Below are 15,585 nucleotides of genomic sequence, written 5' to 3' on the forward strand. Positions count from 1 at the left end.
CCATGCTTTAAGAACAACAGTGAAATTCCCTGGGATTACTATTTGGCAAACCACACTTCATGGCATTAGCTTAACATGCTAAGAAAATGAGCAGTCTCAAGCATCTTCGCACAGCAATAAGACACAAGCCTTTACTTACGGAGCGTGTTCATGAGCTGATTGCTTCCTTGTGGCCTGCTGGTGCCGTTAGCAACAGCATTCCTGTTGTTATACTGCTGGTGCGGTGGCTGGGAAGGGGAAACATGTGCTGGCTCTTCCCCCTCACTGCTGGAGCTTTCATCTTCACTCCCAGATGAGCTTTCTGAATCTGATGAGCTGCTTCCACTGCTGCTGCTCATCTGCTCAATAATTTCAACCTCTGCTCTCAGCTCTGAAATAAAAGGACATTTATCTGGTTGAAACCATAAACAGGGCCCCATGGAATTTTGGAAAAGGATGTGAAAATGCAATAGTCAAGTATAATTTATCACATCAAAATATTTCCCATGAAAAAGAGAGACAGGAAGGAAAATTAAAAAATTCTGAAAAAAATTACTTAGTTGTATCTAAATTTAAAGAAGCAACAGCATAGGTTAGTATCATAAAAATCTTCACTTCCACTGTTACTATTTATATACTTGACACTCCTGAAAGCACTTCCTGCTTCATTATTTTTGATAGGTTATATGTTCTACATACAAAATAAATACATCTCCCGATTGAGTTTTACAGGCCAACAGCCAGCCCATTTTTTAGAAGCATCTTAACATGGAGGAATCTAAATTGTTAAAATGTCAGTAACTTTTAGGTTTTTAAAAAAATACAAAACAGGGGGCGGGGCACGGGCATATGATCACAACAGAACCTGTCTTGACTTCAGATAATGTATGAAGCTGCTCCAGTGCAAAGCCACAAAACTAATTTTAAACAAACTTCAGAAACAGATCTATGACATCAGATAACTTTGCAGTGAGGCAGACGAGAATATTCACATATTTGGGAGTGGTAAAAACACCTTAACCTGCTATAGAGCTTGCAAGTAGCCAGGAAAATATTATAGAGCCTACACTGAAACCGGGAAGTTACTCAAGTCAGACACACCCCACTTCAGGGTTTCCAGTGCAAAGAAACACTGGAATACCATGACAGCACCAACCACAGCCACATCAGCAACAGCTGGTGTTGGTTGAATGGTTACAAAACAGCTATTAAGGTAAGTCACCCCAAATCATACTATATTGTTAAACTGTCATAATTATAAGTGGCCTAAACACTATTAGAGGATAATTCTTTTGTATCCACCCACAAAGTCGAGTATCTAATCACTGAGTTCACCTAGGCAGGTTTTCATGAGAGAACAATACTCACACAAATGTTAAAGCATAGGTTGCAAAACCCTTAAACTTTAGGCTTTTGTTGTGCTAGCAGTTCTATACCCACAGGGTTATAACTCAGTGCTTGCCCTGGAGAAGTCACAGGCTAGAGACAAGAAAGAAAGGAGAGATGAGGTACTATCATCTCTACCTGACAAATGGAGATTTGATGCCAGTAGTTCACCCTAGGTCAGATGTGTGTCAGTGAGATGAACCCCAGCTCCTCAGCTCGGGACATCCTTCTTGTGTATGGCATAGCCAGAAAGTAGTTCACCCTAGGTCAGATGTGTGTCAGAGTGAGATGAACCCCAGCTCCTCAGCTGGGGACATCCTTCTTGTGTATGGCATAGCCAGATCATGTAAAATGAGTCTTTCCTTTACATAAAAATGTCACAGTTTTAATGCTTCTTATCTTCAGCCCCTGTAGGAGTTAAGTCTGAGTAACTGAAATTCTTCTCTTTTTTAATAAGACCCATTTTCCTTAGGCTGCTTAACACTACAGAGTAACAGCTAAGTTTTCAGCCTTCACATTATTAGCTGGAGAGAGTTCCTCTAGCTCAGCATGTATTGATTTTAGAAATTAAGTTTTCTTTTGCCGTTTTTAAAACTGCTATTTTTCAATTTCAAAGCTCAGAGCTCAATTTCAAATGCTATAGTTATATTAAATTCGAGGAAAGCAAGCTCTATTGAAATGGAACAACCATACAACTAACTCCAGCTGGGTATTTAAGCATAGTGGAGTTGTTCCTCCAACTTTTTTCCTAAATCTAGATCACTGACTAGATGACCTGTGTTCTCTGTACTTTATTTGTATGCCACGTAAAACTTACTCTTTCATCTTGAAGACGTAGTATAAGAGACCACTGGAAATAGGAAAAAGAATATTTGATCAGGCCAACCAAAGATACTACTTTGTACTGTAACGTCTTTCTCCCTTATTTCTTCTCAACACAGTCTTGCAGGTTTTAAAAATCCATTTCATGCCTAGAGTCTGATACACAGACAAATGAGCACTTTAAGTCACTATTCTCAGCCTACCCATACCAAGGATTTCAAATGGTAACTATACTCGGTGTTCAAGGCTAAGAAACTCATAGGGGAAAGCTAGAGGAAAGGTAAACAGAAACAAGGGTTCTTTCGCTTTAAAATGCCCAGTTTTGGTTTGGTTTGGGTTTTTTTTTCCTAGCTTAATGGTATAAAATTTACATGTACCTCTAGTGACGATCAGAGTTGTTAGTTGTAAGTTATAGTGATAATAATAATATATTGTGAGGTGGTTTAACCAGGAAGGGTTGCTGCCCGCTCCACCCCCTACCCTCTGGTGGTATGGGGAGGAGAAAGAGACTATTAGGGATTGCAGCAAGCAAAATCACCTATAGATGATGCTGCAAAAAGATTCAGTGAACAAGTCTAATAAAGGACAAGCATCTGGGAACTATATATGTGTGCTTACAGAGCTAGAGAGCCTGTGGTTGAAATGGAGGAGCGTAGGCACACAGGCTGTGAAGAACACAGCAGCCCAGAAAGCAGCTTATAAAATAGCGTGAAGATGGTGAAGTGATCCAAGAGGCACTGGTAGTGAAAGGGAAAAGAACTAGAGAACTAGGAAAAAAAAATCTAAACAAGAAGTTTGAACTTGATAAGGCAGGTGAGGAGATTAACTGAAGGAAGTGATGCAATCTCATGAACGGGAAAGGAAGATTAGCTGGGCTAATTTTAAACAGAATTAGAGATTAGTGTCAGATTGAAAAGTGAGAGTTTTCTGCTGGGAAGGAAGAAAACAAAGAGCCCATAAAAGAGTTTAGTTATGAGCAGGGAGAGTGTTGGAAGAAGGGGTAAGTTCCACTATGCTGAACACAGGCAGAGAAAGCAAAACAGCGCCAGTACCACAAGCTTCAAGTTAAGGGTGTTACCAGTGACAGCGATCACTGGTGGAAACTTGGTCTGAGCCCGTCTTCTAGTCACCTTTTGCCTCACAGGCTGCCAGCTTCCCCTAAGGTCCCTCTTATCTCTCAGTTCCTTGAGCTCAGAATTCTAAACAACTCGTCATGCAGATGAGAAAAAAGTAATTGTTTTCACTAATGTTATGGTGGTTGCTGCATCACTGAAAGTCTGTCAGGCAGAACTCCAGCAGGACCACTAAGGAAGTGTGTTCAAAACCCTCGTGTCCGCCTGTCAAAGATGGTGGTTAAGCCAATGATGCCATCAAAGCCTTGTAGCAAGAAATATATCTGCTTTAAAATTGTCCAATTTTACATTTTCCTATTTGCCTGTTATGCTTAGTGCAGTTACAGGTACTGAAGCTTTGGCTAAATGTTTCCTTGTGGTGCATCCAATTAAAATCTTTGTGTGTGTGTGTGTATGTATGTACATATATCCTAAGCTGAGCAACAAAAAAGTCATATCTTTCCTAGATCTTTTCGTGCTGTGAGGTGATCAAATGCCTCATGTTGATACACCTTTAAGGTTTAAAACATGACAAGAGTCAGAATGTGCAGTAGTTACTTTTGAGAAAGCTTTCCATATAGTATAGTTTTGAATACTTGCCTTAATTGAGTCTACATAATCTGAAAAGGCTGACATTGCTAGGGGAACCTGATCTTCTGCGCATTTCATGTTACAACTGTAGGCTTTATTTCAAGAAAACAAAACAGCTTACTGTTTTATACTGGCAGTCAAGGCAGGTTTTAAGAGTAAAAAAAAAAATCAAGGTCAGAAATCATTACACAAACAGAACAGCCTTTCTCAACAGGGCTGTCTTCTGTATATATTCAGTATCAAATGCCCTAATTTCTTTCCATAATCATATCTAAGGGTTCCTTCTTCTCTCAATTTCAATAGGGTATGCAGAATTTTAAACTAAAGCCCTAACCTTGGGCTGCAAGCATACCAAGGACTCTTGGAAATAAAGTAATTCAGCTTTAGGGAGGATAAGGTTGTATGCCCATAGCTGAATGCTCACTGTTAATAATGGTATACAAGAGAGAGAAATCAACTTGTTATTGGGACTTTTGAGTATGTGGAGATTGCAGCTAGAACAGTATTTTACACTGAAATGCAAAAAATGTGATTGAGATGTTCTTGAGACAAACTCAGTGCTATGGCATAATCCTGACAGACTATGCTTTTTAGGTAAACAAGATCTGCTCAGATTTCTAAGCACTGAATTTACAGACTCCAAACCAGAAATATGTTTCTGTGGGGGGTTTTTTTTTTCAAGTATGGCATGCTGTAATTATGTCAATGTTATAAAAAACTCTTCTGTTGTGGTCAGGTATGTCAGATAAACACCGATTATTTCATGCACATAAATGACTGTATTGTGGTATATGCGTGCAAATGTTCACCTCTTAATGAAATGTTATCAGACACAGCCAAGTATTCAAAAGAACAAGCTCTTACTCTCTCTTTTGCTCCCTTCAGGCAGGAGGACAATATAAAAGCCTGCAGTAGAAATGATCCCTCTGGTGCAGGACCCTACTCACAGCCTCCCAAAGGCCTCTATGAAGAATGGACTGGTTGAACTCCCACATGCTCTGACTCTGTTCTCAGGCACTGTTGTTTGGACAGCTGTGTAATGGGACAGAGAACTGACCTACCTGGAAGATCGTTTCCCAGCTCATCTGTAAGGGGAGCTACGGGAACGCACAGCTGAGGGTACCAGGGGTGAGCAGAAACCTGTACTGAGGGTACCAGGGGTGAGCAGAAACCTGTACTGAGGGTACCAGGGGTGAGCAGAAACCTGTACTGAGGGTACCTTAAAACTATTGTTAAACATCATGAGGGCTGTGCATCTTACCACACCCTTAAGTGGGGCATACTGGGAGCAAGAGACTGTCATAGCACCAGAGATGCTTTCAATCATCTCCTTTGGGGATTGTGAAGTTCTGTGCTCTGTCCATTAAAGAAAACACACAGAGTTTCAGCTTTATGTTTATCTTTCTTTCATACAAAGGGAGTACTTCACCCAAAAGGAAAGCTACTGCTTGAATGGAAAGAACACAAGTCTCTTAAGAACTTACAAGTCTTTGTTTGTAAAAAGACACATTAAGGGAAGATAACAGGACTGAAGACTCTCTCATAGCTTTTACAGTTAAGTTTTATTAATAATTATTTTCATTATATGATGGTACCATTTTAGTTCTGCCTTTCCCAAGTAGGTTCTTATGATATAAATATCATAGCTTTTACAGTTAAGTTTTATTAATTATTTTCATTATATGATGGTACCATTTTAGTTCTGCCTTTCCCAAGTAGGTTCTTATGATATAAATGGTTTAGTAATGCTGATGTTTTAGATAATCAATGCTGGAAAAACGTCATAAAGAACATATACTATAAGCAAAAAAAACCTCTCTCAGGTATTTGTGGTCTTTCTTTCTGGGCCTTGAATGACTTTCTAAAACACCAACTTCAAGTCCTATTTTTAGTCCAAGTCAGTTGTTCTTTTTCTTGATTTTGGAAACAAAACTCTACAGGTTATTTATTTCAAGGTACTTTCCAATAAAAGATGATCAGGTGTCAAAAAAATTACTAAGACAGTTCTAAACAGTGTAACTTGTATTTTGGACCACTTGAAAATGGTCTTTGTAGAATAGATGTCACACTAGACAAATTTAATTACTTTACTATTACATGACCTTTACAAATTGCTGTATGTATATAAAAGACTGCCCCAATGGTTAAGTAACTTACTACATAACACACGTAAACACATTTTAAATTCACAACTGATTAAATTTTTAAATTAATGTATCACCTGTTATCTTTCTCCTTACCTATTACACAGAAAATAAAAATGGCAATGCAGCTAAGGGAACTGTAGCTAACAGACTCTCAGACGTTGATTCTGTCTGCTGACCAGCATCCAGGTATTGAATATACTACTGCTGCGAAAGAGTGAGACCAGTCAGCACCTATGCAAACACACAGACAGCTTAGCAGTAAAAATGTCACCTAGCGATTACCATGAACTGAAAAAATACCCTCCTAAGTAATTAACATAGTTACAAGAGAATCAAATAAAAACTTAAAAGTTTTCCTCATTCTGACTGTTATCCACAGCAAAACCAGGTATCGCACCAGTATGAAAGGAAGGACATGGCCAAAGAAAATGTGCCCTTCCCACAGTGCAACACTGAGCCAAAATGTTCCTTGAGCAGGAGACTGAGTTGAGCCAGTCATCCCTTCAAGGTACTTCAATATTAAGTATAGCAACTATATGCAGGTGTAATCAAAGCTGCAGAGGAGTGGTTGTGCTAAAGGGGAAGCTGCAGGGTTGTTCACTCTCTCATCCCTCCCTTACTAGCACCACTTGGCACGGCACAAACCCCACATCTTGTGATGGGGACACGGCCACCCAGCCCTTCCATCCCACTGGTAAATGGCTCCAACCTTACTCAGTGTGGGAATAACTTCTGTCCAAGTTACTTGATTGCATAACTAGATCTTGGACCCTTAGCTTTTGTTGTTGTTGTCACTGCCTAAGATACCCATTAACTCATCTCGCACTCAGCTTACAGGTTTATGACTTCATGCTTATTTTGTCTTCTTTTCAGAAGAGAGAAATGGTTTGGAAGAGAAAACTATCCACAAAGAGGAAGTCCTCTCATGCCAGAGAAATATCTATGCTGGCAGAAGAGAATAAATAATGCACTATGATGCCTTAAAGCAAGATATAAAGATGACAAGCCAGCTGTCAAGTACCATCTTTTAATCCCTGAACATTCTAACACATTTTTATAAACTGCACAGCCACCATTTTTCTTATAAAAAAGAAAGACAAAACCAACCAAAACTAAGGAAACTACAAAACCTTCTTTACCTCTCTTAATGTCATCCAGCTGAGGCTCAGGTGAAGGATTATCTTTCAAAGGAGAAGTTTTAGGTCCAACTGCTGGCTTGGTTGGGGCTCTGAACTGTGAAGGAGGCTGAGATGCTCGGGCAGACTGTTGTTCTATTCGGGCTTGGATCTTACTGCTTCCCTCTGCTCTGAAAAAACAGCCAGAGATATTCAGCAGTACTGTGCAACTGTGTTCCACTTTTTCAATATCTTTGCACTAGTGCATCATCTGTGATTTCCTTTTCTACAGATCTCTACTTTGTTTTATAATCAGTGAATTACAGCTTTCTGTATGCAACACTTGCTTTCAACAGCAAATATGTGTATGCAACATCCTTACAAAATGTATTTTCAAATCCAGATGTGGTTCAGCGGTGCCAAATTCTCTACTTGAAGAACAATGAAGGCTTTAATTTAGCAATTAGTATTTGAATTTAAAAAAAAGAATAAGCAACCATAGTAATTTAAAGGAACTACATGATAAAAACAAATCCACTCATAACAAAATCCTGCTTAAAACAATCACAGCAAAAGAAACAATCTTCTCACTTGCAATTAAATTATCTTAAACTGAACTCTCTTAAAGGTCAACCTGACTAGAGCAATCATTCCTATTGCTAAATACAGCATGCAAGCACTTAATTTCTGGTTTTCATTCATTTGCTATTATCCCTTAAGAATAGTTTAAACTGTTTCCTTAGTGGGAAATAGTATCCAGAATAATGCTATGCCTAGCTGTTCAATTCAAATCAGGTATTTCTTCCTTTTACTTAATCAATGATGTGATTCAGATTATAGGACAGTCAATATCCTTGGTAGAAAAGAACCCCAAAACAAAATACTTACTCAGGTCCCTCTATGGTACACCATAATGAGGTTAAAATGTGTGGTGCATTTATGGTATAACACCAAAGTCTTTGGGGGTGTGGCTTTATGTAGCAAAGCACAGAAGTAGCTTATGTGGATAATAAAGATCAGTTTTAGTTCTAGGAGGGTCCCAGCTCAGCAATGTGACACTTTGTGCCTGTGAGCTAATCCCACTGAGAAACAAGTTAAACTAGCTCACGTGGAACTTCCTGGGACTTCACCTGAACCACTCCCGATATCTGAGCCAGTACATTTAGCACTAACTCAGAGTGTCCCTGTGCCCCACTGAATTGTAGATGCAACCTCAAAAATTAAGCACAGAACCACCTCTCTATTCATTTCTGAAATGCAGCTGTTAGATACCACATCAATAGAGCCTACACAGTCATTTGCAACAGAAGTAAGGATTTGAGAATACATCAAAGGTGAAAGGTAAAAGGAAAATAATGTTTCCAGTACTAATTATGCTCTTGGAACTACAGAAGGTTTTATGTAGAATAAGTGCAATTACTCCCTCACAAATGTTATCAGGATGTTAACACTAAAAAATCTACTCCCCCAGAGTGTCAATAGGTTGTTAAAAATCAAAGTATCCATGAAAACAAAGATGCTTCTGATATAGAAAACTGAATTAACTGAATTACTTCACAAAGCACTATTTCTCAAAACAGGGATCTCAAATTTCTTACTACCCTACTTCTGCTTCAGTAAAGTTGAAATATTTTTCACCTCCCCAGAGCCAAAACTCAGTAAATCCAAACACCTCACTGAACCCAAGGCCTCCTGAACTTTTTTGCTCCTTTCTGACTTAAGCTTCACGTGCTCAAAGTCCAGCAGAACTTAAATTGGGAATTCAAATCTTTCCTATGACATGCTCATACCCACTGGACAAGATGAATGCCACATGGATGAGTTTTCACATCACTGATTCAAGAGTGTTACAGTCCATTTACCTCAAACTCAAGGTGTTTTTGGCAAACTTCCAGCCAACTGCTAATGAGCTGCAACCTGCATTTCTAGTAGTTTTAGCAGCTAAAAGTTCTACACTGCAATAAAGTGGTTTTTTTTTCTTTTTTTTTTTTTTCTTTTAATGTAAAACTTGTTAAATTATTTAAGAGCTACTTCTTCATGAGATACTTGAATAACTGCTTTCTCTTTAGATCTCAGTAACTCATGGTACAATGATGTGGAAAGAACACAATCCAGAGACTTCACATACTTGCAGAGCAGCAAGATCACTAAAAATGGTCCAACTACACTTTGGTAGCATTTGGGCAGTGAATTAAGAATATTGCATCAGAGAGGATTTCTGGCCTCAGCAATTCTAGGTAAAACCTCACAACCATTATTTCTTCAGTTTTCTCTCACCCTGCCCCAGCTGGAGGCTTTGAACTTGTGTTCCCTTTTACATATCACTGATGCAATACAGGGATAAGTGTTTCTTGTTCCTTAAGAGTATATTATTAAAGCATCATGACTCCCACAGGAAGCTGTAGGGAAGAAACCTAGAAAGTTCAACAATCCTTTTGACAGCCTAATATTTCCATGGTCTTTTTCAGCTAAATAAGCGATTCCTGAAACACATCCCATCCTTCAGCCAGCTTCCAAAGCTTCAAATAATGGGAGGTGTTTCATTGCAAACTATAATTATGTCGTTTCAGCAGTGGAGAATTTACAAATTCTTTACCCTTGGAGTCACACATCCATTTGCATTTTTAGGCAAGATAATTGGCCATGTAAAGTCCATCAGGCTTAGTAATTAAACATCACTACAAAGGAAAAGAAAACCGAGTTTGTGTTTAAAAGACAGCCTGAAGAAGAAGAATTAATCAGCAAGAATTAATCCCATCAACAGCCCTGTCCACAGCTTTACCTTGTTTTCTTGACTTGAATGCTGCTACTAAGTTTTTCCAGCACATATTCCCCAGTGTCATGATTGATAATAAGCACACAGTCCTTCTGATACGGCCTTTTATTTCCTTTAAACACAGTCATTGGTGGAGTGGAACCCTAATATCAAAGAAAGAACAAACATGTTATATTCTCCCACCCAAAAGTTTACAAATATTAAGAGAAATTAATGCATGTATTGTTCTGACCAGGAGGCTAAGCTAATGTTTAGTTCCTACAGAAAATGTTCAAACATGAAAAGGGAAAAATACAGCTATATGCAGAAGGTCAGATGTTTCCTAATAGCAATATTATGCCTTTCATCATTTTAAGTGTGTCTGCAGTGACAAAACATCTTCTCCATTGTTGCCATTATTTGCCATTGTTGCCAGTTCTCATTCCCAAAATGATAACTTAACTAAATTTGCACAGCTGGCTCTAACAAGTGTCAGAGATATTACTGACCTTCTGGTCTGGAAATCTTGGGTTTGGATAAGAAATGAAGAAATTAAGTCCTAATTAGACTGTTGCCAAGACTGTTGCCTAAAGAAATATGTGAAAACTGCAAAATAATTTAAACTGCTCTGTGTTTTATCTATCTATCTATCTATCTATCTAAATAAAAGCAGTATTTTCATAGTGGGTTATAAGCAACTGTCACAAACTATGTAAGAACAGCTGCCTTCTTCAGAGTCAGATTAGCATGTAGATGCCACGCAATTATACGAAAATGTCTTCTCAAAAGCAAATGGGGTATTTTGACTCCTTCCAGAAAGCCCCCAAGTCCACACAATGCTGCACAAAGCCATAGAAGTCTGATGGCTTAGACTTTTGGATTAAAAAAAAAAAAAAAGCAGAAATAGAACCCTGCTTAAGCAAATTAACAGTCCCACCCTTCTACCTAAAATTAAATGTTTTTGTTTTATGTATATTTAGTGCCTAAATAACACTGGCTTACAGATTCTGTTGATTACAGGACAGAAGGTAGGTGAAACATTTAATTAATTTGTTTTAATGCATGAGGGTTTTTTAACAAACAGTAATTCTTCACTTACCCAACCAAGACTGTTTATCAAATATTAAAGCCACTAAATCCACATGTAGAAATAGTACTTCAATTTATTCAAGCAGCAAGGGACAACAAAACACCTCCACTGAACAAATTACCTGAGATATCCCCAGGGACCAGGCAATTTGAAAAAACAACTTAGAAATCTAAATCCTATTCAGCTGTTGGGCAATGGAGAATCAAAGCCAGATCCAAGCAATTCAGTAAATCTTGTCAGGATGAAACCATCTCAAAACTTCTCACTTTTTTCCAGTATGCCCAGTGTACTCCAGTTCTCTGTCCAGAACACAGGCAGCACTGCCTTGGAAAAACATACACACAGTGGCTGCATTTACTGCAGTTAGCTGTCTAAGCTTCCAAAGCATACTACAAGCTTAAAGCTGTTCATACTAATGGGAATACAATCAAATTAAACTCATCAGTACAGAGGTTTGGAAAGGGATATTTTAAGTGATGTTATTCCACTCAATCCAAGATGAATGCCACTGCTATTAATTGTATTGTTACCTGCTCTCAATTAGCACTACCCTAGTCATAATTTTTACAAAACAAAATCAGTATGTGACCTCCTGCAGCATTAAAAGCTACCAAAGCCATATAAAACACAGGAGTGGGGGAAGCAGGCTAAAGCCTCTTTCAGAGAGAATTATCACAGTACCATCACCTAGTAATCAAAAACACCAACATGCTAGAATAAACAATACCAAAAGGATCTGGCACATGGCTTCCAAACTTACTGGTGCACCCCTGCAACTGCCAAATTAATAGACATCTGTGAATTCGGGTTTATTGGCTTGACACATAGCATTTGTTTCAGCTAATAAACAAATTACAAAACAGCTGCACCTATAAAGAGTTTGATCACTTGTTTTATTGCTGTTTGACCATCATTCTCACACAGCAGGTCTTTATGGTGTAATTTGAGGAGGAAGTGGATGGGAAACCACTTCACTGCCACTCACCAGAATCAACCCCTTGCTTCCACTGATAAAGCTAAAGGCAGGGAACCCTCCATGCTACATGTATATCTTTTAGTAATGGGAAGAATATGTTTACAGGCCTACCTGTGGCTTCTGAACATGAAACCTTGACTAAAGCTCAAATTACTCTCTCTTTCTTCATTAAACCATAGCACCAAAAATGGACAGAAATCAGGTATAGAGCTTCAGCTTATGGTAAGAGTTTCATTGTTATCCAAGGAAGAGCAGGAAGGAAGGAATCAAAAGTAAAAAACAGACTGGAACCTTACAAATATAAATAACCCTTTACAAAGATTAAATTGTACAGTCCTTTCCTAAGGTAACACGCTACAAGTTTGGCTGTTCAAATATTCAACCCACTTGTATTAACAAAGGTGAAAGTGAAAATAACATTTACATTTAGACTGTAACTACACTGCAAATTTGTTATAGAGTAAACAAGGACACATATATAACAAACTTACTGGAATATGTGGCAAAGTGATTGTTACGTCATCTCCTTTACCAACTTGGAGGTCCCCCTCACAAGATGTATCAATCGATGCTGGCTTAAAATCATCTAAAGAGGAAAACAACTGCAATTACATTTCTTAGAATCTTCAGAAGCGTCATCCTGCCCTGCAAAGAGTCACTGCACACTTACTGTGATTATAGGGAACGCTAAAATACACGACAGCGTTTACAGGAGGGGTGGAATAACAAACCAATGCAATGTGTGTACGCCCAGTGCCCCAGTCATATGATGGTACCAGATTCTAAACTTCTTTTTAAAAGTGGAAATAAGGTTCCAGACCTTGTGTTTGAAGAACCAAAAGCAGACTTATCCAAACTCCAGGCATGGAGTGACAGTTTTGCAGACAAGTGTAAAACTGTACCATGCGTCTCAAAAGAGTATCAACTTCAAGACCCAGGGCTCTGTGTGGCTCCTTCCAATTCCAAACCTGAGGACTCTGTGACAAAAACGAATTTAGTGACACCAACTCTTTTAAACTTACTGATATTTCTGGCTATTTAACAGCCATCTTGCCTTCACAGTACCTCCTCCAGGGTAGAGGAGACCTCAGATCTCACCTATGAGGAACCAAGAGGTGCTAATCTTACTTCAGCACACTCCATGCTAGTCCAAAGCCACTGCGGATGCAAAGCATGACTAAGGTGAGACACTGTAGTAACTTTAAACTTGCTGTAGTTTTAAGTATTTTTGCTGCATTGTATAGAATGCTTTGTCCCCCAAACAAGGCACTTCTGTTTAGTGTACTAACTTGAACTAAGAACATTTTAACTTAAAAGTATTTTGCTCTCATTATTCTGTTGAGCTGATGAGCTGTAAAAAAACCAGAACAAATCACAACCATCAGAACCTGTAATATGTAGTCAGAGGATTTTGACAAAGTTAAATAAGATCAGCCAGATATCAGTTCTTTTGTTTTCTTTGTTTTTAAAATAAGCCTCCATTCAATTCTAGCATCTCTAGATATGAAGAGGTACAATCACGTTCATGATCAAGGTTTTTAATTACTGCATTAATTAAGAAATTAGTATCTCAGAACAAATTTAAAATATAATTCCACTATGAAAAACACATTTGCAGAAAAAAACAAGAAACTCTAGCTTGTAATGAATTCTCATTAATGTCTAACTGAGTTTTACTTTGACAGCACAACAAGCAGAATCAGGCACACTTGACTTAATCCTCATGCCTTAACTGCCAGACCAAATCATACCCTTCATTTTCATGAGCAATCTATTTCTAGCTATTGTTTCCCACATACTTTATGTGCAAGCTTGCTAAATAAAACAAACCAGCTGTATAAGAGCTAGTGTCTTTGCCAAAAAGGGATCAAGAGTTTCAACAGCACAGTCACTAAATTAAAAGGAATACCACTATCACACTTCTTTCTTAAGTATCAGCAAAAAATAGTTACTCTAAACACTCAACAAACTGTTTTCATTTGGTTAGCTTAACAGGTGTATGTCCTTGGCTAATCTTTCTGTAGATTAAGTGCACACATGTCCCTCCAAATGTACCCACAGTCCTTTTTCCAGAAGTCAAATATTTTTAAGATGTCTTTTCCAGGGATAATCCAGTTTTTCAGTACAGTATTTCATTAACATTACGGAAAGGAATGAAGTATTTTAAGAAGGCTGAAACAAATTTAGCCTACAAAATCCTCTTATTGTAGTTTGTGTGAAGAGGATTACAGGAACAATATAATGGTTGGATCCTGGATAAATCATTCCACAGCAACAGTTAGAAAAAAAAAATTATAACTAGAAAATGAAAAGATCTCGCTTGAAAGTTATGGACGGAAAATACAGCAGTTTTTGTAATAAAACTGCATTCTTCCAACTGTAGCCTGAAGAGGTTTGGTTTTGCAATCCCTTAAGAAATTTATTACTGAAGCACTTGCAATTCTATAAATCCAGTGTATTTCTATTGGGATACGGCTTGGGTTTAATTCATACACTGTCAGACAACAACTTCATTCATTTGGTAGCTGGGCTATTTTAAAATTTTGACTTACAAATGGAGATTAGTATGCTTGTGCTGGATAAAACTGTTCAGTGTTATGTATAAACAGTTAAATGTATCAAACAAACGGTATGGTATTTTTTAGCATGGTGGAATTATGTATAACCAGAGGAGTGAAACACAAAATTTAAGTGTTAATCCACTAGATGGAGTTTACTATTGAGCAAAACAGCTGTGCCTCAATCACTGAGCATCTGCTTGAGTAACAGCTCAATCTAGAAAGCTGTTCTTTCAAGTCACACTCAGGTGACTATCACCAAAATTACTTACTTGTGGTGTATAAATACGGGCCATGAGACTGGGCCTAGGATTATGCATCATAAAATAAAAAAAATCCTACTGTTAACTGTGTAAATCCCCCACCTTAATACAAAGTGAATTAAATATAAGTTTAGAGTTACTTTCATTTGCTGTTGGTCATTTTAAATCCTGGACTCATTTAGGGGAAGAAAAAGCAATTTCTTGCCCACAGAATTAAAGTACCAAGATACAGTGAGCTCCTCTTCCAGTCTTCTAATAAGAAGTTAAATGTACCCAATGCTAATTAGAGCAGTTTAGAATAATGTCTGGTGTCTTTAAACATATATTCTTCCAATTTTTTCCAAAACTTCCTAACTGCTCAAGACCCTACCTCAGGATTTATCTTACACTTATTAGGCAGTACTGTATGTGCCTGAGCCACTTCTGCTCGCTTTCCTGGGAAGCGATTTATTACAGCTCCTGGGTTACACGTTGCCTCATCGTGAAAACAGCCAGTTAAAAATCAAACTGCGGGTGCTTCGGCTGCCGACCAGCCGTGCTCCTCTCCAGGCACTGCTGCCAGGCCGGGGCCTGCGGTGACCTGTCCTGCAACTGCCATAAAAAAATTAAAATAAAATGGCAAGTCACTGCCTCAGGGAGGGGATCGGCTTCTGTTTCTAAGGAATTCACGCACGGTTCATGACAAACCGTGAGCTATTCGTCCGCCCTGGTCTTGCCTCGCTCAAACCTCCTCCCTACCAGCGCTCTCAGCCAGCATCCACCCTCCCCTGCTCCCCTCAGGCTGCCAGCCG

At 38.5% G+C, this 15,585-nt stretch overlaps 1 protein-coding gene across 1 annotated transcript in view; it reads right to left on the minus strand.

The window, feature by feature from the left end:
• The window catches only part of EAF1 (ELL associated factor 1), a gene marked incomplete at its 5' end in the record, with an annotated part of 14,660 nt that extends 2,101 nt beyond the window's left edge, over positions 1-12,559 (minus strand). The window contains 4 exons of the mRNA XM_010173563.1: positions 140-370; positions 7,177-7,343; positions 9,935-10,071; positions 12,465-12,559. Of these exons, the coding sequence (XP_010171865.1) occupies positions 140-370; positions 7,177-7,343; positions 9,935-10,071; positions 12,465-12,559 (630 nt within the window). The remainder of the gene's footprint in view (positions 1-139; positions 371-7,176; positions 7,344-9,934; positions 10,072-12,464) is intronic.
• Positions 12,560-15,585: the final 3,026 nt, after the last annotated feature.

This window comes from Antrostomus carolinensis, unplaced genomic scaffold (assembly GCF_000700745.2).
Source record: "Antrostomus carolinensis isolate BGI_N321 unplaced genomic scaffold, ASM70074v2 scaffold20978, whole genome shotgun sequence".
Lineage (NCBI taxonomy): Eukaryota > Metazoa > Chordata > Aves > Caprimulgiformes > Caprimulgidae > Antrostomus > Antrostomus carolinensis.